General features: G+C 56.6%; 1 protein-coding gene across 1 annotated transcript; it reads right to left on the reverse strand.

Annotated features, from left to right (window-relative positions):
- Positions 1-15128: 15128 nt before the first annotated feature.
- Positions 15129-27044, reverse strand: INSYN1 (inhibitory synaptic factor 1). The gene is made up of 3 exons (XM_034994058.1): positions 26139-27044; positions 24982-25708; positions 15129-15951 (listed from the first exon to the last, which is right to left on the reverse strand). The coding sequence occupies exons 2-3, from the start codon at positions 25135-25137 to the stop codon at positions 15232-15234; spliced, it is 876 nt and encodes a 291-aa protein (XP_034849949.1). The 5' UTR covers positions 25138-25708; positions 26139-27044; the 3' UTR covers positions 15129-15231.
- Between the last annotated feature and the right edge of the window lie 170 nt (positions 27045-27214).

The following is a 27214-nucleotide window of genomic DNA, read 5'->3' on the forward strand; positions in this document are numbered from 1 at the left end:
TTCGTTGTCTCACTGAAGGAAGCACAGAAAATACAGGTGCAAAGAAGGTTGCGGGAATCTGTGATCCTATGTGCATGAAGAAGGGGGACCCTGTGTTGTGGGCCCAGGGGAGAGCAGGAACCCCAAATTCTTGCCCTCAGTCAGACCAGGCACCCAGGCTCCGGGGGAGTGAGGAAGGATGGGGTGCCACGGATGATGGCTCAGACCCTTCAGCTCAGTGTAGGAAATGGGGCCCTTCCCCCCGCCTCCTCCCACTGCCTCCCTTTCTCCCTCTGTCTCTCTCCCTGGTCGCCCCCAGGCCTCCAGATGTGCACAGCCACGTGGCTGGTTCTGGCTCCCTCCCTCCCTCCCTCCAGCACTGTATTCTGCACAGAGGCAAAGACCATCTGTCCCGCTCCCTGCAGCCAGTGTGCACGCGTGAGCCAGCCTCAAAGAAGGAGCCTCGCGCTCTTCCTGCTTCCTTCCCTTCGTGTCTCAGACTTGCTTCTGCCCCAGGGTATCCCGAGCCTCTATTGGACCGCAGACCAGCCAGTGACTGGAGCGACTGGAGCATCCTTCCTCTCCACTGTCCCTCACCATCCTCTTGTGGGGTCTCTGGCCTTGGGTCCTTCCTGAGTCTGCCTACCTGGTCCCATAATTCCCTGGGACAGCAGGCTTTCAGGGCGGTGGGGAAGGGGGGCTGGTCTGCACCTTATTCTTCTCCCTTCCTGATCTCATGTTTCAATATCCTCTCCAAAGTGTTTCCTGAAGAATGTGACCCCCACTCTTAGGGTGTTGGAGGAAGGACCAACATGCATCTCTGCCAGTCGCTGACCTGACATTTTGCTTTATTTGCTAAGATAATTTAGTGTAATTTGCTGCTGCTGAATGAACGCACTAGTTTTTGTTCCTATAGCTTTCATAATTGCTTTGAAGTCCATGTGCTCACTGATGGCACCTTCAGAGAACCTTCTGGGAACCCGAAGAGGGCCAGGTTGCAGATGGAGCTCAGTCTCCGTGGGTGAACATGCTAAGGGCCTGGGTGACATGGCTGGGGTGCTGATTTCCTTGGCGTCTCTATCCATGCTGCCCTTCTGGGTGTCCGCCTGCCTGCTGCAGCTGGGAGGATCTGGGTCAGCACAACAAGAGAATGATGGCAGCCAGGGATTCCAGACCTAGGGCATCTGTAGAATGGGCTCTGCAGTGCTGAGACGGCAGGGGGGGGGGGGGGGGTTCTGCTCTGTCTGGAGGATGGGTGATGAGGGAGAAGGGGACAGAGATGATTGGCAGAGTGGCAGAAGTTGCATGCACCACATTCTGTCCTATTTACAAGTTCTCGCTCAAGCTCCCCCTGACTCCCACCCGACTTGCACTCTCTCCCTTCCGCCTGTGCAGATCCTACACACTCTTCCCATGCAACCCCCCCCACTTCTGACTGCACCCCGGCTCCTTCACTGTTCTCTGTGAGTTCATCTCCTTCTCTGCAGGGTAGGTCTGGATCCCCCTACCCAGCCCTGGGCACAGAGCAGACCCTGTGGGTGGCAGGGCAGGGAAGTACCCAGACCACATTAATCCTGTCTCTGAAGGGAAGGGGCTGAGGCTGAAGTTTGCTTCTACACTATCCCTGAAAAAAGAATTTCCCAGCAAAGGAGTAATGTAAATGAGGCTGCCAAAGGGTGCTTAACCTATTTAAAGGAATAATCTATTTTAAAAATCTCTTAGAAGTACCTATTTACCCAGAAATAATTGATATGGTAATTGCAAGTCATTCTCTCTCTCTCTCTTTGTTATTTATCAGAGAAGGTTCCCTAAGCTCCCTTTGCCCACCCCCAGGTTTGGGGTAGAAAACACTACCTGCTGGCCCTTGGGGAGCTGGGTACCAAGTGCTCTGTGTCCTTGCAGGCTGTGTCTGTAAAATGGGGCCAAGAGTAGCACCCTCCTTTCCAGGTTGGCTGAGCTGGAGACATCACCCACAGGACAGAGGCTTCATGACGCCGCCTCACCTGCACTTTCACGGTCTGAAAAGAGAAGTCTGAGCAGCTGGCACTGGGCTCAGTGCAGACAAAGGAGAGGGGACAGACAGGGTTGGGGAGGATAGAGATGGGGGCGGGGAGGACTGCTCACTGCTCAGCTGAAGATGGCAGTGGAAGGAGCCCCAGGTGCAAGAGAGAAGCAGCCTCTGCCCCCTGGGTACCAGCATTGCAGATCAATGTAATCCCTTGGCCTGCTGATCAATCCTGCTTTCTCAGGGTGTAACTGGCTTGTTGGCTTGGGCTCAGGGGACAGAAAGAAGCTCTTTCCCAAGAAGAGGAGCTGCATCAGAGGCAGCCATGGCCACTCCGTTCCTGCCCACCTCCACCAGCGGGATGATGGGGCAGTAGGCAGATGCCACTCTTACCCCCTCCCCAGGTCCCAGCCAGGGCCCTCCCTGCCCGCTGGAGTGGGGCGAGGCAAGCCAAGATGTTCCTGGGGGTAGTCTGACCCTGTGCACCTGCTCTGGCTCTGCTGCTCCTGGTCTGACTTGGTCCTGGCTGGTGGGGGTGGGGTGGGAGAGGTGGGGGGAGGAGGAGATGAGGGAAGAGAGCAAAGGACAGCATCCACAATCTGGTACTTCAGCCTGCCCAGGAAGGGACCCTCAGCCTCTTCTCCACTGTACTGTTGAGCTCAGAGGAGGGGAGCAATTGCCCAGCAACCGGAGCAAACCTCAGAGGAGAACCCAGGAGGCCCCTGCCCCCAGCTCAGCACTGTGTCCACAGGACTCTGTTATATAGCCCTATGGGGTTTGAGCTGAGGATAGGAACATGGTATCTGAGCAAGGGGTAGGGCTGCCCAACAGAGAGGACTCCTCCTTGCAGCCCCCACAGGCCAGCCCCTCCGGGGGGGTACGTGTCATTGGTGGTGGTGGTGGAGGAGGCGGAAGCAGCGGCAGCCGAGACCTTTTGGGGCATCTCTCCTCCCGGCCTCAGCAGCTTCCTTTCCACTCCTGTAGTTTTCCTAATAAACACCTTTAAAATATTTATGAAGGCAACTTCAATGAAGTAACACAACATTGCTTTAAAATGATTTTCTTCTTCTAATAGGTAGCTTTGGCATGAGCTCCAAGTCCCAAGCTCCTGAGGGCAGACCCATCAGGGTAAAGGGCTCTCCTTTAATGAGCTAAGCGGTGGGGATCCCTTCTCTCTCTTTGGGGGGCCCGACCTGGTGGCAGGTGTGGAGCTGTGACAGTTTGACAGGGCTCGGGGACCAGAATCTGGACTGTGGATGAATGGGTCAAGGGAGGGAGGAGACTGGCAGAGGCTCTTGGGAGAACTGACAAGGGAGGAGCCTGAAACCTCAGTTTCTCTGGAACCATGGACAGCACCCCTGGGCTCTGCTGCTGGGGGTCTGAGAAGCCCTGAAGCTGACAGCTAGCACTCCTGGATCTGTGCTCCACTTTGTTGATAGGAATGGGGAAGGGCTGTGCTCTAGAAGGAAGTGATGGGTGCCATGGGTTGGTGGGGTGGGGCCAGAGGCGCCTTGGGCCCTGAACAGTTGGTGGCTGAGCTCAGTGATTCCCCAGCAGCCCCGGGGGGGGGGGGGGGGGAAGATATGATATCAACACCTTGTGTGCACATGTTGGGGATGGGATTCAGCAGCTGGCCGCTAGATTTGTCTGTCTGGCCTTCAAAACTCCAAGGGGCCCCTGGCCTGCCCTCCTTCTTGCACAAAGCCCTGTGCTGCCCTCTCGTCAGCTAGGATGGCACCTTGTCCAACCTCCCCCCGGTACAGATGGGGACATGGATGCCCCTCCCTACGCCCCTGCCCTTCCCCAAGCTAAAAGGAAAACCTCTGTCCATATCAATCTGGAATGGAGGGGAGGCCCTGATGCAGAAATCTGGAGAGAAGGGTTCTATCCCCACCCTGTTCATGCCCAGAAAAAGTCTCTTTCTAACAAGAACTGTTCATCACCATCGCCTAAAGCCTGGAGCTGCTCTAATTACGTGTCAGGCTGGAATCTGACAGGAAGCATTTTAATTATTAATTTGAAGTGTGCTGAGTGTGGGGATGGAGGAGGGCCGGTTCCTTCAGCTCATTCACGCCCCGCTCCGTCTGTTGGGACCTCATTAGTGACACTTCAGGCCTTCCAGGCCTCTCTGCCCGGCCGGAGCCTCTTTCCTGCCATGGCCCAGGTCCTGCATCTCCCACTCCTCTGCCCTTCCTGACCCCTTGCTTGGCACAGCTCCCTCTGCTTTTCCTCGTTGACAGAGTCCTTCAGCGCGGAGTCTACAGTTCCCACTATACAGACGGAGGAGACTGGGGAGGGCAGGGGCAGGGAGAGAGGCGCTGCCCCAGGTCACAGCTCACAGCAGCCACAGGCGCCGCAGAAACTTCGGGTTTTCCAATTTGAGCTCTTTAGTTCTTGCCTGCCAGTGGAGGTGGCCTTCCGCCAGGCTGTTCTTCCTCTGGTGTCTTATCTTCCTACCTACCTTATCTATGGCAGCACACAGACTTTTCTTTGATTTGTTGCATGCATCTGACACTTTCAAGGACCATTTTCCTGCTCCATTTACACCCAGGCATGGGCATAACCTTCTGGGGTCTGGGGCTGGACTGCCTGTCCTGTTGCAGGGAAGATAGGGTCAGGGCCTGCCACGGACCGGGGACGTCATCTGGCCTGTTGCCTCTTCTGCCCCTAGACTGGTCCTCTGCTCACTGGTTGTCTTCTAGATCTGACCCTCCACACTCTCCTGTGTATCAAGGCCTGATCCTCCTATCACATGTCATCGTTCCTGCATTTCTGGATTCAGAGCCCCAAAGTCCCAGACCGGGCAGCATCTCTGAAGCTGACAAATGTACTGCTTCACATGTATCTACCTGCTGACTTGCTTCTGTATCTGAAAATACCTTTTGTTGCTCCTCTGAGCCCGGGGGGGTTGTGAGAATGAGATTGTGTTCCCCTCCCTGGCTCTTCTCCCTGTGTTGCTGGTTGCCTGGGCAGCCTGGCCCCACCCTGGCTGATCCCCATCCTCCCCAGGCCATGCCTGCCTCTGCTTGCATCCAAGGCTGCCACTCAGCAAGTTGCTCTCAGCCAATGGCCTCTGGTTTGTTTCCTTATGCAGCCTTCCTTTCTGTTAGATCCCAGGATGGGATGGAGAGGTCCTGATCCACTAGGGGAGATAACATTTATACAAACTTGAAGTAGGAGGAGTTGTGGGATCCAGAGGGAGGAGGAAGAAGCCCCGGAGGAATTGGAGAAGGCTTCCCAAAGATGGGGATGTGTGTGAACTGAGTCTTGGAGGATACTTGGTATTTGAGTCATGGTTGGGTATAGGAAACAGAAGCTACTGCATTTTAGGCAGGAAGAGGTTGAATACAGGGTACTGGGTGTTTACAAAATCATTGGAAGGGGTGAAGGAGCAGGCTTGAGGCTGGGTCTCCAGGCATGACTCCAAGAATATCGCAGAACTGACAAGCCAGCACGCTGCCATCTTGGTCACAATCAGAAAGACACTGTGGTGGGCTGAATATCCCACCAGATTCCTGGAACCTGTGAGCATTATTTTATACTGCAAAGGGAGACTTTGTAGTTGTTATTAAGTGAAGAATCTTGAGATGGAAAGATTAGCCTGGATTATCCAGGCGGGCCCAATATAATCACAAGGGTCCTTATATAAGAGGGAGGCAGGAAGCAGAGTCGGAACAGGAATGCAGGACAGAAGCAGAAGCTGGCTTGAAGATGGAGGAAGGGGCCATCAGCCAAGGAATGCAAACAGCCTAGAAATGGATTCTCCCCGATGGCTCCAGAAGGAACGCAGGCCTGCCAACCTTGATTTTAGCCCAGTGAGATGGATTTTGGACTCCTGACCTCCAAAGCTGTAAGAGAATAAATTGGTGTTATTTTAAGCCTCTAAACTGTGGTAATCAGTTATAGTAACAAAAGAATGTGGGGTGTGGGGGAGGAATCCTTGGAAGCGGTGGGTCCAACACAGCCATAGCCGGGTCCAGGGATCAGGAATTGTGCTGCCCCCTCTCTGCACCCTTGACCCCGAAGACTTGATGCTGAAATGCTGCTGCATTTGCACAGCTGGGCTCCTGGCCGAAAACAGCCCAGAGCAGCCATAGACAGCCTCCAAATCTGCCTTCTGAGTCTTGCCAAAGTGCCTCTAATTGCTGGAACCTAGCTCACACACAGAGCCCCAGCTGCAAGGGGGCCCGAAAGTGTCATTTTTAGCTTTCCAGCCACGGCCGTCCAGCAAGGCCACTAGGAGGGGGTAGGAATGGGATGCCGAGTGTTGATCAAACATGCCAGCCAGTGGGGAATAATGAATGATGACAATGAGTAATAGGCTTCAAAACCTGTCTGTGAGCGCGCTCTGACAGCCTCACCCCAGCCCATGCATGGGTGTCGTTGAACTGTCCCCTGTAATCTGACGAAGCTAAGCTATTGGCCCAAAGTCCCACAGCAAGCAAGCACTAAAGGCAGGCTCTGAACCCAGCTGTGCTCTACTTTAGAGCCCGAGTTCTAACCACTACACAGGACAGAGGAGAAGCAGGGTCAGTCCACGAGGGGAAATGCCCCAAAGAACACAGAGGCAGGAGGGAATCGGGCACTGGAGGGACTGCAAGCTGCTCATCTGCCCTCCATGAAGGCTGAGTGGGTGGGAGAGGCAAGGAACACTGAGGCCAGCAGGGACCAGGCCATGGAGGGACTCCGTGTCCTGCTGTGTAATCCTAAAGGCCACCAGGAGCCACTGAAGTTCCTCCTCCTCTTCCTCCTCCTTCCTTTCATAAGAGCTTATAAAGCAGGAAGGTAATAAGTTGCTTTGCATTTGTATGTAAAGAATGGCTTACACTAGAGATTGGGGTGTTGAGTTAGAGAGAATACACTGAGCCCCGATCCTGGTCACACACGGAGCCCTGATCCTGGTCACACACAGCCCCGATTCTGGTCACACACTGAACCCTGACCCTGGTCACACACAGAGCCCTGACCTTGGTCACACACGGAGCCCCGACCCTGGTCACACACAGAGCCCTACCTCTAGACTAGACTGAATCCTATCCCTGGCCTCTTCCTGAGCCCTAACTCTGAATGTAGACTGAGCTTGTCCAGCAGCTGAGTCTTCATCTCATCCAATTATCCCAGGAATGCCCCTGATCACTGGGGCGCTCTGATGAAAGAACAGTTCACTCAATACAGCCGTTCTCTACTGCTGTGTCTGTGGCCCGGAGCTCACATCTTTAAAAAGCAGAGAAGTGTCATCTTCCTGGTGAAGGATGACTGGACAACGCTTGCTTTGCACCTGATGAATTGAGGAGAAACAGGGGCAGGAGGAGGCGGGGGAAGAGAGGAAAGTGAGTTTCTAGAACATTAAGCTGCTTTTTCCACAATGAAGGGAGCTCTCATTACAAACCTGGAGCTCCCTGATAACCAGAGGCGGGCAGGGGGAGCACAGAGTGACAACCTGGAGCTCGGTGTGCTCTGCAGGGCCTCTCAGAGAGGGCTCAGACCCTTGGTCCTCCCACAGCCACAGCCAGATGGGCTCTTAGTGAGAAGAGGTCTGAAGAGACCAGGTAAGCAGAGCCAGCCCAGCCCAGCCTTCACTGGTACCCACAGGCGGGGCGCAGGCAACCCTGTGACTGGAGGAGACGCTTTCTGGAACTCGTGGATTGGTGGAATAAGTACAAGTCCTATTTGATTTGAAGATTCCTTTATTAAGAAGTAGGAAATCATCCTTCAGCCCTGTCATGATGCTCTGGATTAGAAAACAAACAAATCAGAACAAAACTGGGTGAGTGCCCTGGCACTTCCAGCAGAGGTCGGCCACCTCAAAGAGCAGGAGCGTCAGGCAAAGCGTCCTTTTTGTCCCTTTGTTCCCTACCCGCCCCCCCCCCCCCCCCCCCCCCCCCCCCCCGCCCCGAGACCGGCATGATGCCCCCTCCTCTTGGAAAGATTTTAAGTGTCATGGCCCCCACTCTGGATCTGGAAAGAGGTTTGAACCATGTGGGCAAAGGAGGGCTATTGAGGGCCCAAGCAGGGAGAGACTTATTCATTCAGTGCGTATTCACGGAGAATACGTGAGTTATTCCTGCCCTCAAGGGGCTTGAAATCTGCGGGAGCAGACAGCTGTGTGGGGAAAATAAACCCCAGTGCAGTAGTGAGGGTGGATCGAAGGTATGTTCTGGAAGGGGCCTGATAAAAGATGAACTGAGGGCAGGTGGGAGCAGCAGAGGAATCAGACCTGCATACCCGAAGGAGTCGCTGTAGATGACTGAGGGCCTTCAGGGGAGGTCGTGGGGAGGTGGGGGAGCATGTGCTTCTGCTGTTTCCATGTGGGTTACCAGCCCAATATTGTCGGGGCTTTTTTTTTTAAGACAATCTTTTTAGAGCAAAATTGGGATTTTTTTTCCCCCCCAAGAAACCTAAAATCTGTATTGTTATGTAAAATCCTCTTCAAAACAAGACAGAACTATGTAGGGGGAGCAAAACGGCTGCTCAACCTCTGCAGGAGAGGAAGAGAAATGCCCAGGGAAACTGGAGAGTGAGTAGGGTCAGCGGGGCCTGAGGGGGTGTGTGTGGGCTAGAGAAGTTCTCAGAGCGCCCCCTCCAGGGCAGGAGGTCCTCCTGCAGCTTCCCTGAGCTGTGCCCAGCCTCCGGCCAGAGCACAACAAACTCTTCTATGAGGAAGCCAGAAGGAAGGGCCTGAATGGGGCTTTCCTTTGAGGAAGGCAGGAACACGAGGGAGACCCATTTACCCTGAAAGATCCCTCCTCTTGTATACGCCACACCTGGGGTGAAGCCAATCCTGAGAATGAGGTGCAGCACCTCATTCTCAGGCACCAGGGACACTGCAGTGTACCGTCCGTGGGAGGAGTGTTAGGCTGAGCACCCCTGGGCCTTGTCCTAGAGCCGCCTCCTCACCAGGCTGATCCTTTGCTTCATGCTCCTGGCTCCTCTCCCAGAGACCTTCTGTTGCCCCCCACCCCCTGCCTCTGGGATCACGGGCTGCACGCAACTATCTTCACCCTACACTGGCCAAACGCTGGGCTCATCACTCCTGGGACTCATCCTTTCTTGTTTGTTAGTTCTATGGATTTAACTCTCCACTCTCACCCTGGGTGAGATATAGCTCCTCCCAACATTGTCCCTGGAGGGAGTGGTCAGTTGTGGGGGCAAAGGGGAGAGATGGTGCCAGAATTCTGTTCTGCCCCCTGCACTCCTGGGTCACCAGTGAACTTCTTCCCTTCCCCAACTCTCCAAAGTGGACTTAGCGTCACAACCTCCACTGGGACCCTTCCCATAATCAGTATCCTGCTTGGCTCTGTCCCTACAGAGGTCTCCTAGGAAGGCCCTGCCATTGACCACAGAGAATCCCCACAAAAGTCAGGGTCCCCGGACCTTTTCCCACTGTTCCTCTACACGCTATGGCCTGTAGTGACCCCCGCCCTGTGTTGCCTTCTTGAGGGTGGAGGATGGGTGGGGTAGAGCAAACGGTAGGTGAGCCGGTGCCTGGAGACTGGGGTTCTGTGGCACTTGTAACGTGGCGGATGGCGGGGAGGACGTCCTGCAGGGTCTGCAGCACCATGTGGTCGCCCGCAGCGGGAAGCTCCTGCCCTCTGCGTGTTCCAGCAGGGATAGGAGAGAGAGGGGGCAGCCTGCCCAGGGAACTGAGAGCCTCAGGCAGGTGTGTGAGCTTGAGTGTTCCTGGCAGGGAGTCAGATCTGATCAGGCATGGTGCTTGGGCCTGGACAGCCTTGGCCTGAGGTCACCCACCTCGGTCTCCTCTGCTGGCAGGGCCGGGGCCAGGTCAAGTGGGAGAGGTGGGTGTTGACAGTGGCTGTGCTCCTCCATGTAACTGGCTGTCAGGGCTGGCAGGGGGGCAGTGTCAGGTCTCATCAGGGGCTCAGCTAGTTCACCTGGAAGGGGGCAATGTGGCCCCAGCGTCCCAACCCCTGCCCTGAATGGGAAAGGAAGGTTAGGTGAGAATGCTTTGCAGGAGGGCCGTTTAACCTGTTAAGATACAATGAATTTCGAGGGCTTTAGCATATCTATTTTACTTACCAATGTGCTAATCATGTGCTGTTCTTATCCATTCACTGAAGTTGGTCCCTGTCATGAGAGCCTCTCCTGGCTAATGCTTTACTGAGCTCTCTTAAATCTATTCTCCCAGTCCCGGACTAGACAGGAAAGCTGGATGCCTTCCCCCGCAGTCAGGGGGATACAGTGGCTCTGAGGAGGGTGATGAGACTCTTAAGTCCCTTGCTGCTGGTGCTCCCGTCTTTCCCAAATGGTGCCAACGTGCACCCTCTGCTGTGGTGAGGTCTCTCTCTGCTGTCTGCTGAGCGGCCGCCCCAGCCATCTTTGTAAAGTTCTGCCAGCCCCACCTGCCCTTGGCCCCCTCTTCCAGCTGCCCAAGTTCTACCCCATTGCAAACGCATTCCACCTCAAGTCCCTCCTCCTCCCAGAAGCCTTTCCCACACACTGTAGCCCCTAACCGTTGTCCCCCACTCAGCCGGGACCAGAAAGGGGTGGGCATGGATGGGGCTGAGGGCCTCGTCTTCCAGGCTCTGCTGGAGATAAGAGAAGGGGAAAGGTTACTTTGGACCTGGAGCTATTTTCTGCTGGTCATCCCCTCTGTGCCCCAGACCCATAGGGAACAGGGGCCGGGGCGGGGGGTGGGGGGCTCTCAGAGTCCTGCTTACTGCTCCCAGAAGCCTGAGGGGCTGAGGTGAAGGAGGTAGGGCCTGAGCTCTGGTGAGCACTGATCAGTTGTACCAAGGGAAATCTGTGCTCTGGCAACTTGCAGGGGTTCCGGGTCCCCGGAAGTATGTGGGAGTCTCGATCCAGATCCTGTTTCTGTACTTAGGAGCTGGTTATTTGGGACAGGATACTCTACCTCTCTGGGTCTCAGTTTTCTCATCTGTAAAATGGTAAAGGTGTCCGTTATTTGGAGGGGTGTTGTAGAGTAGGTGAGGTAATTGACATAGAATGTCTAACACACCAAAGAGGAGGAATTCCATAAACAGTTGCTCTTACATACTGTAAATAATACTAGCAACGTCAAGTTCCCGGCCCCCTCAATTTCTGACTGTGCAACTTTGAACAAATTCCTTGTGTGTTCATTTGCATCCTCATCTATAAAGTGAAGATTGTGTTTCATCCATGTATTCAATAAATAATTATGGAGTAACTTATGATGTGCTGGGCATTACTAAACCTGTCATTTACTGTTAGTTCAAAATGCAGCCCAGTGCCTGGCATATACTAGGTAATCAGTAACTGTCAATAACTGTCAGTTTTCTTACATAAGTCACAGCTGCACAGTGGGAGATAGAGGGGTTGGCACAGAGGAAGGGGGCTCAGGAGTGGGAGGGTGGAAGGCTGGGCCTGCCTCACATTCTCAGCTTCCTTCCCACCCTTTCCCCTTTCCATCAATATAGCCTCACTTTGGGGCACCTGGGTGGCTCAGTCAGTTAAGCATCTGCCTTCAGTTCAGGTCATGATCCCAGGGTCCTGGGATCGAGCCCCACAGCGGGGAGCCTGCTTCTCCCTCTGCCTGCCGCTCTCTTTCCGTCTCTGAAAATAAATAAAATCTAAAAAACAAAATAGCCTCACTTTGCCTCTAAGGGAGGGGGTGTGTGGATGGTGCTGGGGTCTCTGAATAGTTTACTGTCCTTTCTGCCCCTTGGTCCTATCAGACCATGTGTGTATACTAGATCATCTGTCCATTGCCTATAAAATGGAGATAATGGTGCCTCTTTATTCTCAGATATTGGGGACACTGCCACAGTGCCCACCTCATTAAGAGTGGTCTCCTCACCAAGCTTTTCTGCTGCCTTATGCTCCTGGCTCCTCTCCCAGGGGCCACAGTCTGGACCCAGCGTCATCTCTGGCTCCTCAGCACTGAAGCCCCACACCCTTCCCTTTGACTCCGCCCAGCCCCCAGCCATACCAGACCGGATCCTCATAGGGGGGTTGTGTGTATGCATGTGCGTAAGCAGCGTGAGACCTGACACATAGGAGGTCTACAATACAATTTGATTGGATGAATCCACAACGGATGCCCCCTCGGCAAATGGGGCTCATTCATTCAACCAACCAACATTTATCCAACTCAAAATCCATTTGGTGCCAAGCTCTATCCATGGCACTGACATCACCAATAGCCAAGCTCTCCAAAGACTGACTGTCACTCACAGGTTTCCCGCTCTCAGCACCTCCTCATCCCCACCAGGTCGCCTGACTCTCAGACCCCCGGCCCCCTCCCTCACCCCCCGAGACCAGAGTACTGGCACCGCCATGGATTTGAGCTGCAGCAGAAGGTGGAGTGCAGAGTCACTGGGTTTGGGGTCAAATCCTGGTGCCATCAATCACCCTGTGCCCCTAGGCAAGTTATTTAACTTTTCAGAGCTTCATCGCTCTCATCTGGAAAATAGGCGTGCATCAGATTGCTTATCTCTTATTTGCTGTGAGGAATAAATAAGATAAGGCACATGCTTAGAACACTGGCCAGCGCATAGTACACGCTCAGTGAACATGAGCTGTTCGTGATGGTTATGACTCCTATCTGTCACGCATAGCTCAGCAGCTCTGATGGCCACAGTTCTTTCCCTGGGTTCTGCGTTTCAAGTCATAAGCAAGCCACGGGGATCCCACACCGCTCCTAATTACAAGAGGAGTCAACTACTTCTTTGGCCTTCCAGAACCTCTACCCATTTTCCTCTCCCAGGCCCCCCTTGCACCTTTGGCCCATCTGAGGCAAGTAGCCAGGTGGTGGGGCAGGGAACAGCTGACAGATGTCAGCCATGCCCACATGGAATCCCAGAGCCAGAGTGGGTGGCTGGGTGCATGGTGTGGGGGGAGTGGTTCTGTGCCTTGCCCAGGGCTCTCTCGGAGATTTCTGGCTCTGGGCATCCGTTTCCTCCTTGGTGAAATGGGGACCATTCTGTAGGTTTATTTTCCCTGACTGTTGTAAAGCCCAGAGGCTGTAAGTCTAGAAACAGTCTTGCCCTCAGAGAGGAAAAACAAGTTTGGGAGGTAGAAATGGATGTCTTCCCTCAGAGCTAGGTGTGCCCAGACCTGGGTGGGGACTGCCTGGCCTGCCTTTTCCCCACGGTCAGACAGGGCAGGCCCCAGCTGGCCCCTTCCTCAGAGGAGCCCCTGGCATGCTTCCTCTGAGCCACGTCCCGTCACTGAACTGCCTGAGAGTGGCCTGGGGCTGACAGAGCGGCTCAGACCCCTGGCTCTCAGGCCAGGCCCGGGCAGAGTCAGCAAGCCCCAGCCCCCCAACCCATGGATTTCCACCCCAGAGGCTGCAGCGTGGCTAGCTCTTCAGGGCTCTGAGCTCTGAACTCAGCCCAGGCCTGAGGGGAGACCCCCACACTGCAGTCAGCACATCCTAGGCCCGGCCCATAGCATGCAGATAGCACCACTAGTCTCTGCTCCAGACTGGCCGGCACCATCTCTGTCTCCCCACTGCTGGGGCTCAGGCAGGGGTGGTGGTGCTGCCAGGAGCAGAGACCCCTACCAACGGGTCCTGGGCGGCTGTAACTCTGCCTTAATTGAAATGTGCAGCAGGAAGACCCCTCCCTGGACGTCCACCACCTCCCTGCTCTGAGCGAGGGGCAGCGGATCGAGCCGCAGCAATCTCCGGGGACAAAGCAAAGCAGTGACCCAGGGACAGCTCCCAGTCGATGGGAGTGGCTACTTTCCCCACCCCCCCTCCATACTCCTCACCCTGGAAAACACTGGAATCCAGGTTGGGGTCACACTGACCCCAGTGCCTGTCCAGTGCCTTGGCGCTTACCAAGCGCCTTTCCATTTCCTATCTTGTCGAAGCCCCACAGCAGCTGGTGAGGTAGGTGAAGACTATCAGCCCCATTTTTATAGACGAGGTAGATGGGCTCAGAGAGGCAAATGGACTTGCTCAAGGTCACAAAGCTGCTAGATAGCAAAGCCAGGTACAGCCTGGAAACCACACACTCATGGGAGGCAGGGTGACACAGGCTCTGTGACTTCGGCCCAGTTACGTGACATCTCCGAACCTCAGTCTTTTCATCTGAAAAATGGGGATAGTAAGAGTTCCTATCTTATCAGGTTATTGTGAAGATCAAATGAGATAATGCTCTAAAACATACTCCGTACAGCAGAGGCATAGAGAGCTGCCCAATCACTGTGAGCAATGATTATTATCTCAAGGATATCCAGATGCTGTCCCTGCGGACGCCACACCCCAGATGAAGCCCTGTTACCTGTAGGCTCCCATCTTGTCTCTGTTGGTGGCATTCGAGACCTGTTAAAGTGGGCTCAGGGTCCTTGTGTGAAGAAGCAGGGGCAGCGTAAGGCCGTAGGATTCCTCTCTGGGTCTGCCTGCCAGGAGAAGGAGTTCGGGAGCCTGCCTTTAGCCCTGGCTCACAGCCCCCCAGTGGCTTCTGCCTGCTTTCTCACATGGGCCTCAGGTCTGCACCGGGCCAAGTCAGGCGTTGGCTGAGGCTCTGCCCTGAGTCTTCCATCCTTAGGGGACAAAGCTGAGGATGGGGGCTGGGAGGATTGGGGGTGTACGAGTCTCTCCAAACAAGCCGCTGCCCAACCTAGCCTGCCTGGTCCTCCAGGGTCTGGGGAAGCCCATCTCCCCAGCATGGAGGCCTGCCCCATGGCAGCAGCTTGCTCCTTCTCTGTGTCCTGGGTAACCCTGAGATGGAAGTGGGGGTGGGGTGGGGTTGTGTATCTCCAGGTTAAGTTTGCCTTTGGGAAGGAGAGGCAAAAGTCTGCCTTGGAGTAGAAAGCATGGGGGGGGGTTGGATATAAATGATCCTGGGCCCAGCTGGGGTGACACCACCCCTAGGCCCTCAGTCCCGCAGTCAGACCAATGGTTAGCCTTGGCCTTGGGCACCGCTCCTGGGGAGCCTGCCACTTGCTGATAAACCCCCTTCAGGACAGGGCCCAGGCCAGCAGCCAGACTCCACCACTAGGCTCAGGGCCCTGCAAGAGGAATCCCAGGTTAGGCCTCTCCCACCGAATTTACATACTTTTGGACACCCCTTTCAGGAGCCCTGCAATGACAAGGAAGGGAGGGTGGTTCTGGCCATACCTCCTGGGACCTAGATGGTAAGGAGGCATCTCTGTGTCTAAGATGAGCTCTGTGAAAGCTCTGGGGCCTTTGGGGCTAGATCCTTCGCATTTTAAAATTTTATTATGACTGCGTTTGTTTAAATATATATATATATTTATAGCTCTATATGCCCACCGCCCCCCAGACCCCTCCCTGGCCCCTAGTTTTTCCCCTTGGCTTTCTGTTTGGCAGCCGTGTAGGGCAGCAACGTCTGAGTGCTCTTGTCTGACACCGTTTGGGTGCTACTGTTCCTTGTGACCCTTCGGGTCTGCTCGGGGGCCAAGGTGGGGCCTGAGCGGCGGCTGGTCAACGGAGAGCGCCTTGGCTTGTGGGGAGCGGGGGAGGGCTTGAGGAGGCCCACATGGGCCTCTGGACGGGGTGGCTCTGGGGACAGGCCCACCTCCTCGGCCACCTCCTCCTCGCCGTCCCCTTCCTCATCGTCACAGCACAGAGCGTGGTAGAGCACTTTGTCGCTGAACCGCACCCTCTCACGCGTGCCTGGGGTCCGCTGGGGCAGCTGGCCCTTCGCAGGGCCAGCACCGAAGGCCTCCTCACTGGAGGAGTCCGGGGTCTCCACCCGTGGCCCATTGGGGATGGGCGCACCGCCATTCATGAGCCGGTAGTCAGGGCCAGCCCCTGGCCGGGTCAACTCGGGGCCGTCCACAGAGTCCGAGGGGGTGGACGCATCCAGGAAGGAGCAGAACTCCCAGCTGTCCGAAAGGATGTCAGCTGTCATGAAGTCCAGGTGCCCCAGGTCGAAGGGGCCGCCCACGCCCGCCTTGTCGCTGCTGGAGGTGCTGCTCACAGTGGCCGTGGTCCAGTCGTCCGGCTCCAGTTCAAAGTCGAAGTCTGAGGTTAGCTTATCGATCTGGCTCACCACCTGGCCAGGGAAGGAGAGAGGAGTGAGGGGGTCTAGCGTCACGTGGGGGTGAGCGTGCCCCCGTCCCACCCTGCTAGATGCCTGGCTCATGACCCCAGAGGATGGTCACAGGTTTGCCTGCCAGGTGAGGGCCCATGTTGGACCAGGGTGAGCAGGTCTGGGCCAGTTCCCCATGTCCTACTCCTCAGCCCCTCCTTCCAGCCCTGCACCCCATCCACCCCCACACCCCTCTCCCCCAAAGCCGGCTGCTGCTCTGGGCGCAGCCTTGGTGCTCAGAGCTCCATTTTCCTTGGATCGAGAGGCCACCGTTTGCAGAGGGCTGGCACTCCAGCAAGACCACTCAGTGGAGAGATGAGCAGAACACGCACCTTTGGAGAGGAAATGATACAGGGTGACCATGAGGAAGACTCTGCCCAGGTTTTCCAAAGCATCCTGGACCAGCCTGTGCCACTGGTCAGGGGCCGTCCCTGTGGGTCTCCACCACCGCACCCCCACAAACCCTGGAGCCCCCTCCCTCCTTCCCTTCCCTGCCCCCTGATGAGTGGGGATCAACCCTGGCTCGTTGGGGAAGGAATAAGACGAGCATATTTGGTAAGCAATAGGAAACGCCCCCCATCCCGGGCCCAGAGCCTCTCGTTACATGCACTCAGGGGGCAGCTCAGCTGCCGAGGTCAGTGCACCCCGCCCACCCCACATGAAGGGACACCCTGTCTCCATACAGGTGGCCTGCCTCAGGACACCCCCTCGCCTCGGCCCTACAGCACAGAAATCGGGGATGAAGACTGTGAGGGGAAAGGGAGACCCCATCAGAGATGTTGGGAGAGGACCGGGTAAGAGAAGGAGAAATGATTCTGACCAAAACCAAAAACAGCCAAACAACAATAGCCAAGCAGAGGGACCAAGAGACCTAGGGACAGGACCTATGCAGTGAGTCACCAAGCCCAGGATCCAGCTCCAGGCACCTCTTCGGTGCCTTTTCCCGGGGTCAGAGCAGTCAGTGAATGAATTCCTAGTCTAACAAACTTTTATGAGGATGACTGCTGTCCAGGGATGTGCTAGGTGTTCGGTGAGGGGTGGCGGTGGGGGGGGGGGGTTGGGTGGGTGGGGAGTGCCCCAAAGTGCAAGACGAAAGCAACGCCAAAAACCATGGGCCAGGAGGAAGTTTCCTTGGTCAGGAGTTGGGAGGGTCTGCCAGTGACCTGGTCAGTCATTTTCCCTCTGAGGCTCAGTTTTTCAATCTGCAAATGGGGACCTTGGGCAAATGGTTTATTTCTAAGGTTCTTTCCATCTCTGAGATTCTAGGACTCTGTGTTTATAGGGATGACTTGAGAAGCTGTTTTGGGGTGTCCATGCCTAGGGATGCCCACTCCCCACGGCCCCAGGCCCCAGGGGTGGTGGGGACACTTGGCTGAAGCCTGCAGAACTGGGAGAGTCAGGACACTTGGGTTCCAGATTCAGCTTAGACATTGTTCTGTGTGTCTTTAGGTAAGTCACACAACCTCTCTAGACCTCAACTATTTGAGCATGATGACCCCGGCTCTGTCATCCTCACCAGCACTTCATGGAGAACAATGAGGAGGGCAGTGAAAAGTCTCCGTGGGGCACTGGTGAGAAAAGTGACATCAACTCCCATCTCTGAGCACCTACCAAGTGTCAGGCTTTCCACGCATGAGATCATCTCCTGAGCTTCTAGAAGATACACCAGAGGTACCAGTAACTGCGGGGAGCTGAGGTTCCCACCCCCTCCCGCTGCTCCCCTGCAAGACTGCACACCACCATGAGGTGCTGCTGGGATTTCTGGGCTTGGGCAGACAATGGGGACAGGGCCCCACTCTCCAATCTGCCCTCCCCGTCTTACGTCCCCCACCCCCGAGTGACTCCCCCTCCCTCAGAGAAGCTCACATTCCCTAGAAGCCCTTGGTTCAACCCAAGCCCCACTTGAGGGGTGGGAGCTCCAGCCCAGAGCAGGGGGCTCTCACTCGGGAGTGTGCACCAGCCCACTCCCCAGAGTTTCTGATTCAGTAGGTCCTGGTGGGGGGGGGGGGAGGGGGCTTGAGAAGGCGTATATAAAAACGTGTTTCCAGGTGCTGATCCAGGGGCATACTTTGAGAACCACTGGCCTGGGGCCTGGGATTTAAGCTGGTGAAGACACAGAACCTCAGGGCATTGTCAGCCTGAGGGGAGGCCCTGCGTCTCTGGGGCAGTCGCACCCTCAAATGAGACTCCCCTAACCAAGCTGAGCCTGAGTCCGTTGCTGCAGAAGTGTGGGGACACAGCTAACAGGAATCTGGTTGAGGGTTGGCTGAGGCTAGGCCGGGCCCAGAAGCGGAGCTCCTAATGCCCTCTGAGGAAGACCCGGGGTGCATAGGGCAGGATCCCTAAAGCTGTCAGGCCTGGACACACTCCTTCCCACCCAAGAAGATCCTGCTGGCCACCTGCTCAGGCAGCCTTCCCATAAAAGCACTTCCCCTTCTCCATTAGAGTGCCCTCCTCCGGTTTCATCCTGACGGTGTGGAGGGACAGGACAGAGGGAGCCTAGGGGTCAAATCCCAAGTAGGCCACGTCTCAGCTAAGGAACTCGAGGCAGGTGATTTTCCCTCTCCAAGTCTCGGTGTCCTAAAATGGGATGCCGCTCCTCTACTCACCAAGGTGATGGGGACTCACTAGATATGGATGTGCTTTAAACTGCAGAATCAGCACTGCCAAGCACTCCAGAACCTGGGCTCTGGAGTCAGACTTAGGGTCCAACCCTGGCCTCACCACTGATGCGCTGTGTGACCTTAGCCAAGTTACCCAGTGTCTCTGTGTCTAAGTGTCTTCGTGAAGGGGAATTCTAGTCACACCTACTTGATAGGGCTGTTGTGAGGATTTAATGACATGACGCACGGGAATCAGGTAGAACAATGCAGACGAGATCAAAACCCATTGTGGGCCGGTGGGGGCTAAAATGTGACCAGGCCCCTGGCACCAGGCCCAAGAGCTGATGGGTGTTTCCAGTGCCTGTGGCGGAATAATGGGACATACTGGGCATTTCAAGTCCCAGCACATGGGTGGCATCTGTGCTCCCTAAAGTAGGTCTGTCTCTGGACAGAGCAGAAGGAAGCGGAAGAGGTTCTAAAAACCAGGCGGTAATGAAGCTCAAAGGCGAATCTGGCCCCAACCGTGAGGAACAGGCACATCCACCTGATGAATGGCATAAGTGAGGATCCGAAAGGGGAGTGATGTGCCAAGCATACCCAGACTGTATGCAGGGTCCCTGTACCTCATCTCATGGGGCCTGTGTGGATGGCAGAGGGCGGACAGGCCCCCACCTTACCTGCCTGTCTGCTTCGGATGCCTGTGATTTCTCCCTGAGATTTAATAATCATTTTGCCTGCGTGTAATTTGGGATTGTCTTGGAGTGCAGGGAAATAATTATATATACAGAAGGAAAGAGAGGAGGAGAAGAGAGAATGGAGAGAGAAATGACAACATAAAAATCATAGAATCATAGAACCTCAAAGCCAGAGGGATGGAGACGCTGCTGACTTCACCGTTCTCACTGGGCTTGCTGATGGGGAAACTAAGGTAAGGCCCAGACACTGGAAGGAGTGGAGCTGAGAGCACAAGAGTCCTGGCACCTTAAGAACAAGGCTCGCCTGATCTAGAGGGGAAGGGCAGGGCTGAGGGCCGTGACACCTGCTGGGGGCCCCAGGCCCCAACCCGAGGGCATCCCCAACCGCTGTCCTGCTCACAGCCTCAGCTCCCTCACCTGAACCACTGTCCCCGTCCGGTGGCAGCTTCCTGTCCTGTTCCTGCTACATTCAAGGCACTTGGTAATCAGCCAACAGGACCGCATCACCCCTCTGCTTCCAGCACTTCCCTGAGCTTCGCAAACACAAATGCCTACCAATTCTGGCCATAGGGCCTTTGCTCTCCAGCAGACAGCCACCACCCTGCCAGGCCTGCCTCCTCACCAGCTCTACACACTCCGCCGAGCCCGCTTCGGCCTCTGGGCCTCACCTGGAATGCTCCCTCCTTTGCTCCTCATCCATCTCACTTCCAGAAGGAAATCTTCTCTGATGCTCCACTGAGGATAGGTTCCCTAGGATAGGCTCTCAAGGCACTCTGCACCTTTCCTACAAATATTTTCCAATATTTATCACAGCTACACTTTTATGTGCATATATGTTATAAGAATGATGTCTCCCCACTAGACTACAGTAAGCCCCACGAGGGGTGGGACTGGGAATGCCTTGCCCACCATGGCACCCCCAGTCTGGCACAGGGATTGATACTCTCTTTGTGAATATAGCCATTGGATGAGTGGGTGAGTTGGGACAGAGGGCCTTATAAAAACTGCTGGGGGCTGCTTTTCTGAGGAATTCCATGGTCCTATCTTGCCTGCCCCAGCCCTCCCTCCAACCCTGGTTGAGCCCCCACTCCAAGGAAAACACATCTGTGTTCCCTAAGGCCCCAGAGCCAGGACTGAGGACCCAGGAGCCCCGGCACTGGTATCTCCCTCACCTCTGGCCCCTTTACCTCACTCGACAAGCGGCTACGTCCTCCCCTCCCTCCCAGCTCCCCAGGCAGCTGGTTACATAACTGGGGATCTGCATTATTTATGACCACTGATTATTTTTTAATTCTGTGATTATGTTATTTATTGTCTTCCTGGGGGGCTGTGGAGCTGGGGAGGGAGGAGAGACTTGACTGTGATTCATGACTCTCATCCTGCAATTTGGCCTAATTGGCCAGGGAGCTTCGTGAATCTGTCCAAAGGAGGGGAATGCAAAGGGAAAAGGGAGGAAAGGAAGGTGAGAAAAAAAAAGAAGAAGAAGAAAAACTCCGTACAATTCTTGCTGAGCTGCAGGTGATGGCGCTGACCCATTCTGGCACAGCTCCGTGGTCCCCAGCCTCTCCTGCCCCAGCTGCTTCCTGGCTGGGCCACATTCATCTCGTGCCCGCATGGCCCCTGGCTCTCCATGCCACCCCATACGCAGGCCCTTGCCCAGGGGACTGCACAACAGCTAGTGGGCCTGTTCCCCGTGAAAATCGGCTGGGGGCGGACCCTCCACAGCCACCCTAGCTGGGCAGCTGGGCCAAGTTATGTCTCCCCCATGGTGAACCCGAGGGTCATTTATGAGCCCCCATGCTGAGTGACATCTTGGGGAGGAGGAGAAGGCCATGTAACTGCTTAAGATAAGCTCAACAGCTGGAGGGCAAGGATGAGGACCCTGGCCCCTGACCTTGGGGCCCCCCAGCTGCTGGGGAACTGGGAGAGCAGTAGGGAGGGCAGATTCCCACCCAGAACCACAAGCAGGAGGTTCCTGGAGAGCATGTGGGGTTCTCACTGAGGGTATATCTGAATTTCATACCATGGCCTGCAAGGCTCTGTGTAATCTGACTCCCTGCTCTCTCTTTGACCTTCCTTCCTGCTTTTCTCCTCTTGGTTCACTCCACTCCAGCTGCCCTGGCTTCCTTCTTGCTGATCCCGAACTTGCCAAGTACACTTCCACACTTCCTCCTCAGGACCTTTGTATTAGCTGCTCCCACTGCCCGGAAGGCTCTTCTCCTAGATATCTATTTGTCTTGTACCCTCTTTCCTTTTGGGTCTCTGCTCAAAAGGCATCTCATTGGAGACCCTGTCCCCCCATCAGTGTCACACTCTGCCTCTTTCCATGCGGGAAGAGGGTGACATTGTCTACTGCAGGAGATGCTGAAGGGTATCAGCCAGGAGGCCAGGGGCCTGGCTCAGACCACTCTGATCACGGCTAAGAATCTCATAGGACTCCAAAAGAACAAGGCCACACATGGAGTAAGGAGCAGGCCAGTGCAAGAAATTCAGTATCCTCATTTGCCAGAAAACAGAAGCCCAGAAAGGTGAAGTAACTTTACCAAGTTCACACAGCTAGGAAAGGGGCAGACCTTGGATTTGAACCAGAGACCTCTGGCTGCAAGAGCCCATGCTCTTAGCCTCTGGGCTGTGCTGCATCTCTGAGTTAAGATGCACAGAATTTTGTGGACCTTCGAGAGCCTGCTGGGATTGGCCTGGCACCCTGGAGTATTGGGGAACCTAGGAGAATGATCGACTGTCACATCCCTCTGCAGTAGTTTCAGCTTTCAAAGCACTTTTGCATTCCTCACCTCTCCTAGTCCATTAAGGTATTTTCCCCACCCATGGGACAGAACTTGCTTCCTATCACATGGGGAGCCCCGTGAGAGCTGCAACAGGGGTTTGGGAGGGCGGGGGAGGTATGGGAGAGGCAACTCCCAAACCTTTAGGGCTGTGAGTGCTAGCCCCCCTTACCACACGCCAAGCCCCAGATAAATCCTTGTAACAGCACTTTGAGATGGGAATGATCAGCATCCCCATTTCAGAGATGAGTAGACTGAGGCTCAGGGGCTTGAGGAGGAAGCGCTTTAGTGTCTCTCGTCTTTCTATGAATTTCAGGCTGTGTGCTCAAAAGGATAGGAGAGTCTGCCATGATCAGTGGTATCTGGGGCTAGGGAAGTTAAGCAGCAGGGGGAGGAGGAGGATGGCCTTGCTCCTTCAATCAAGCATCCTGTGCTCTACCCCAGCAGTCTTGCATGTGAATCTTGTCTTCACCATCTAAGTGTTTTGCTCTCCTGGGATGAGAACCCAGCTCAGTGAGCCCTGAGCTGGTGGTATCTGGGGAAGGGGGTATAACGAGCAAACAAGTACCTGCCTCCACCCTCTCGACCTTGGGTCTACCCATGCCACCAATGGAAAAATGCCACACAAAGGGACTGAGAAGAGCCAGGTAGATCCAGCTTTAGAAGCCCCCTTGGAGGATCATGAGCCAAGATCACAACCCCTTACCCCAAACCAAGGCCTGGCCCTCCCACTGGGTAACCCCATTCCTGACAAATCCCATCCTACAGGAAGTCAGCTATGGTGTCTTCTCTTCTGCCTGGGCCTCCCAGAGCCTCACCTGCCTTCCCCAACACTCACTTCTGCCCATCACCCCATGTCCAGGCCCTTCCTGGGGGGGTGGGAGAGTTCTGAGGCCTGCCCCCCTCCCAGCTGGGTGTCATTGGCAGCGGGCAGGCGGTGGCATACGGGGTAGATGCTGGTTGCCGTAGCAACCTGCCAAAGTCTTGGGTGGAGGCACATGGCCTCCAGGGTGTATAGGGGGAGGGAACACATCTCTCTCTGTCCTGGCTCAGGCCTTTGGGCTGCACAGCCTGTGAACCTGAGGCTCTGCAGTTCAAGACAGGGGGGTGGGCGAGTGTATGTGCTGAGAAGGGAGAGAGAGAACATCTAAAAGATCTGCAAATAAATCCTAGTGCTTCTGATCTCCCTGTCTCATCCACAGAAGGGCACCCCCCTGAGACCATCACAAGCATGTGTGAAAGATAGCATCTCTAGAAGGTCCCAGTCAAAATGCAAAAAGATTGCCTGCTAGCCCACCGGCTCCAGCCTCAGGAGAGGCAACAGGAACCTGAGTTCTAGTTAGTTCTGCCCCTGGTAGGCTGTGTGACCTTGGATAAGCCCCTAGCCTTCTCTGGGCCTCAGGTTCTTCAAACAGAAAACGGACAAGGCTGGTATGGATGACCTGTGAGATGTCTTTAAGTTCTGGAGGGCTATGCCTGGGCAGACAGGGGAGGTGGATCTTGGAAGATGCTCAGTTGAGAGTAGGTTCTGCGCTGTATGATTTCCAGGCTTAGAGTCAGTCCTGGCTCTTTTCTGGGTGGGCTCTTTTCTGGCATAGGTCCCATGCCCCTGCCCAAGACTGAGACTCCAGATGGTTCCCATGGCCCTGCTGGACCCACAGAGCATATAGAAAAAGATGGGGTGGGGAGGGAGGAAGAGGGGTTGTGGTCCTTTGGACCAATGAGGGTGGGGGAGGAGGGGTTGCTCAGGGGCATCTGGCCTTTGACCACAAGGTTGATTCTGGGCTGAGTGGCTGCCCCGCCCCACCTCAGTTCATGTCCCAGCCTCTCCACAACTCCTCTGCTCTGGATACAGCTCCCTTCAAACAATTCCTGCTCTTTGGCTCTCAGGCCAGGCTGGAGTTGGCACCCACCATCACCCCCTCTCCTCAACCCTCCTGGAGCCCCCATCCTCCCGCATGGCTGGCTGGGGAAAGCAGGAACCCATAACTCCCGTTAAATCACTCGCTCTGCCGTCTCTGCAGGGGCCCTGGTTACAGGGAGTTGAAATTTGCCTAAAGCCCACCTGGCTGGCATAATGGCACCCAGTGGGCAAATTCAGTCCAGTGGCTCAGAACTCTGGTCATGCATTTTGGGCTTGAACACAGCCCAGGGGGCAGGGTTGAGGACATGTGTACCTCATTACCCCAGCGATGTGGGAAGTAGTCATTAAACCGGGCTCCACTTAGAGAGACAGAGAGGGACACACATCCCAGGATCTCTCAGTGACTTTTCAGCCTTGGCCGAGACATTCAGAACTGTGGACAGGGATGCATGCCTTTAGACGAGATTCCTGCCCCCGCCGCCCAATGTACACAGGAACTCCGGTGTCCATTAGCCCCCTGGACGCATTCCCACCTCGGGGCAGGCAGCGCATAGCTGGCTTCAACTTTTCCAGGATCAAGGGTTCTGAGTAGCTGTGTGATTTCTGGAGAATGCTCTGAGCTGGGCCTCCTCGGTAGGGCTGTCAACACCCTCCCAGAGCTGCTTCTGAGCAGGTCAGTGTCTGGGAGGCAGATGGCGGGGTCAGAAGTCAGCTTGGGCCCCAGAAGAGTATCTCCCACTAAGAGGCTATGGTGGGATTTGGTCTATATTTGTCAACTTGGCAGCGCTGAGTGCTAACCACAGAACCCTGGGCCCGCGACACGCTGCCCAAGCCGACTCGGCCACACTGGGGCCCCACTAGTCCTGGAGTATGCTATTTCTAGCAAAGCAGATTTGGGGGAAAGGAGAACAAGGAAGAGGAAGCACCCAGCAAAGTGACACGTGTGCACATGACTTTGAGTACACACACACACTGAAACACATATGTGAGTGTGTTTTTGTGCCAGGCCCAGGAAAACTGGTCTGGGGACTGTCTGGCCCCTCACTCACCTCCCTTAGCTCCTTGGCCACCTCCTTGAGTTCCTGCAGGATGCCCTCAAGCTGCCCGATGACCATCTTCATGCGCTGTCGAATCCGCTCCCGCTGGCCACCACTGCTGGGGTCGTCACTGGGCTGCCCGAGGTCCGGGGCGCCCCGAATGTTCATCCTTTACCACGTCGCTGCAGGCCCGCCCATATTCCCCCCAGCCGGGCACACGCTGCGTCTTCCTCCACGGAGCCCCCCTCGGCCAGGCCGAGCTCCACATCTTAACGGCCCCCCAGCCCACCCTGGCCCTGGGTGGCCCTCACCCGGCCCCTGCCCCCTGCCACCCCGCCTCCTCTGCCTCTGGGTGGGGAATGGGACACCCAGAGGAAGACAGAGTCTGACAGAGGGGGTCAAGGTGAGGACACAGGAGGACAGGGGGAGGGGCCTTGGGTCTCAGGAGTGGCCTCCAGGACTTGAAGTGCCTGTGCCTGTGCTGAGCTGATCTCTGGCTGAGCCTGGACACAGAGGCAGGGGGATGACTCTGCAGGGACTAAGGGTAAGAGATGCCCTTGGGATGGGGGAAGGCAGCAGTAATCCCTCACAACTCCTAGGCAGTTGCAAAGACAGAGGTCTTGGGGAGCAACGGGCACCTGCAGAGGGCCAGTGGCTGGGGTCTTCCAGATGTGGATGTGGAGGGGGCTCCAGATGTGGGTAGCTCTGAAAAGGGAGCTGGACGGAGAAGGGCAGCCCCCTGCAGAGAGAGCAAGCCTGGCATCAGCCCTCCCAGGCTGCAGCACCAGCCGGCAAAGCCGCTGCCTCCCTCCACTCGCCAGCCTGCACCCTTCGTCGCTGGGGATTTTTTTTTTTTTTTCTTCTTTGTGGGGAGGGGTGGTGGAGGCAGATTATCTACAGCATAGCCCTTACTCTAGAAGGAAATGAAGGAGCCCCTGCTTTAAAGGCAGAAGTCCTCAGCCTGCTACGGGGCACCCTGCCCCAGCTCCCCCAATCCCCCGTGTCTCCACCCCCCAGCCAGGCCTGGTCCCGCTGGTTCGGGAGAGGGCCTCTCCAGTCATCTGTCCTCCCTCCGAGTGCCCCCGGGGTGCCCTCACTCCCAGGGGACCCTCCCTTCCCCAGCCCCGCCTTTCCTCTGAACCCCCGCTCTGCTCTGCTCCCGGACTCACCAATGGTGGGGGCACCGGCCTTCCTTCCCAGCAGCGTCGGGGGCCAAGCCCCAAGAGGAGGTTGGGGGGCCCCCAAGCCTCCCTAGGGCGGGCTTCTCTCTCTGGACCCTTCGGCCCCTGGCCTGAGGGAGGTCCTCAGAGCAGCCACGGGAGACATCTGGACGGTGGGAGGGGGCGGGGCCTCCGCGCTCCAAGGAAGGGGGCAGGAAAAATCTCCCCCAACCCCCGCCGGGCTCCGGGTCGGGAACGAGCGAGGGTCCGGCGGGCTAGGGGCTCCGAGGCCACAGGTGACCCGGGCGCAGGGCGACCGAGGCGACGCCGGGCCGGTCCCAGCGCGTGAGCCAAAGTCGGAAGGATCGGAGGGCGCCGGGATCCCCTCAGCCCACGCCCGGCATCCCCCGGGCTCGGCACAGTCCGGGATTCGCTCTGTCCAGTCCCGATCGGCCGGCTCCAGGCTCCGCCGGGGTCTGCCTGCCCTGCCCGGAGTGAGCGGGCACCGCTGGGCGCCCGGGGCGCGCTCAGCCGGGACCCAGAAGGTCCGCTCTCCGGCACCCACGGAGTCCGGAGCGTCCGCGAGGGTCGGCTCAGCCCGGCGTCGTCGTCCGCCGGGGGCGAGAACGCGCCCACCGCTCAGTCCGCGGTCGGGAAGGTCCTGGGAGGAGGGGCGGCGGCGGCCGCGGGGACCGGGTCCCCGCCGGGCCCGGCCGAGAGCGCGCGAGGCAGGGGGCCCGGCCGGGCTGGCTTCGGAGGCCCTGGCGCGGGCGGGAGCGGCGCCGGGCGCAGCAGAGGAGGCGAGCAGAGCGAGAGGAGGAGGCGAGGCGCAGGGAAGGCAGGGGAGGGGGCGCGCGGCGGGCCGGGCCGGGCCCGGGCGCACGGGGCTCTCAGCCTCCGCTCCGCTCCCGCCGCCCCCCCCGCCCGCTCCCGCTCGGCTCGCCGCCGCGCCAGCCCCCGGGCGCGCCGGGTCGCTGCCGGGGGGGCAGACCGGCGCGGGGTCGGGGCTGGGCCTCCCTCCGCTGCCTCGCCCTGCCCTGCCCCGCCGGGGCTCCGCGGGCCTGGGCCCGCTCCCGAGCGCCGCG

Source organism: Mirounga leonina, unplaced genomic scaffold, assembly GCF_011800145.1.
Source record: "Mirounga leonina isolate KUSES-001 unplaced genomic scaffold, KU_Mleo_1.0 Mir_91, whole genome shotgun sequence".
NCBI lineage: Eukaryota > Metazoa > Chordata > Mammalia > Carnivora > Phocidae > Mirounga > Mirounga leonina.

Excerpts from the sequence above, each read along its gene's own strand:
- INSYN1 (XM_034994058.1), bottom strand. The coding sequence starts at position 25,137 with ATGAACATTCGGGGCGCCCCGGACCTCGGGCAGCCCAGTGACGACCCC. Across the intron at positions 15,952-24,981 it reads TGGCCAAGGAGCTAAGGGAG|GTGGTGAGCCAGATCGATAA; the intron begins GTGAGTGAGGGG and ends TTCCCTGGCCAG.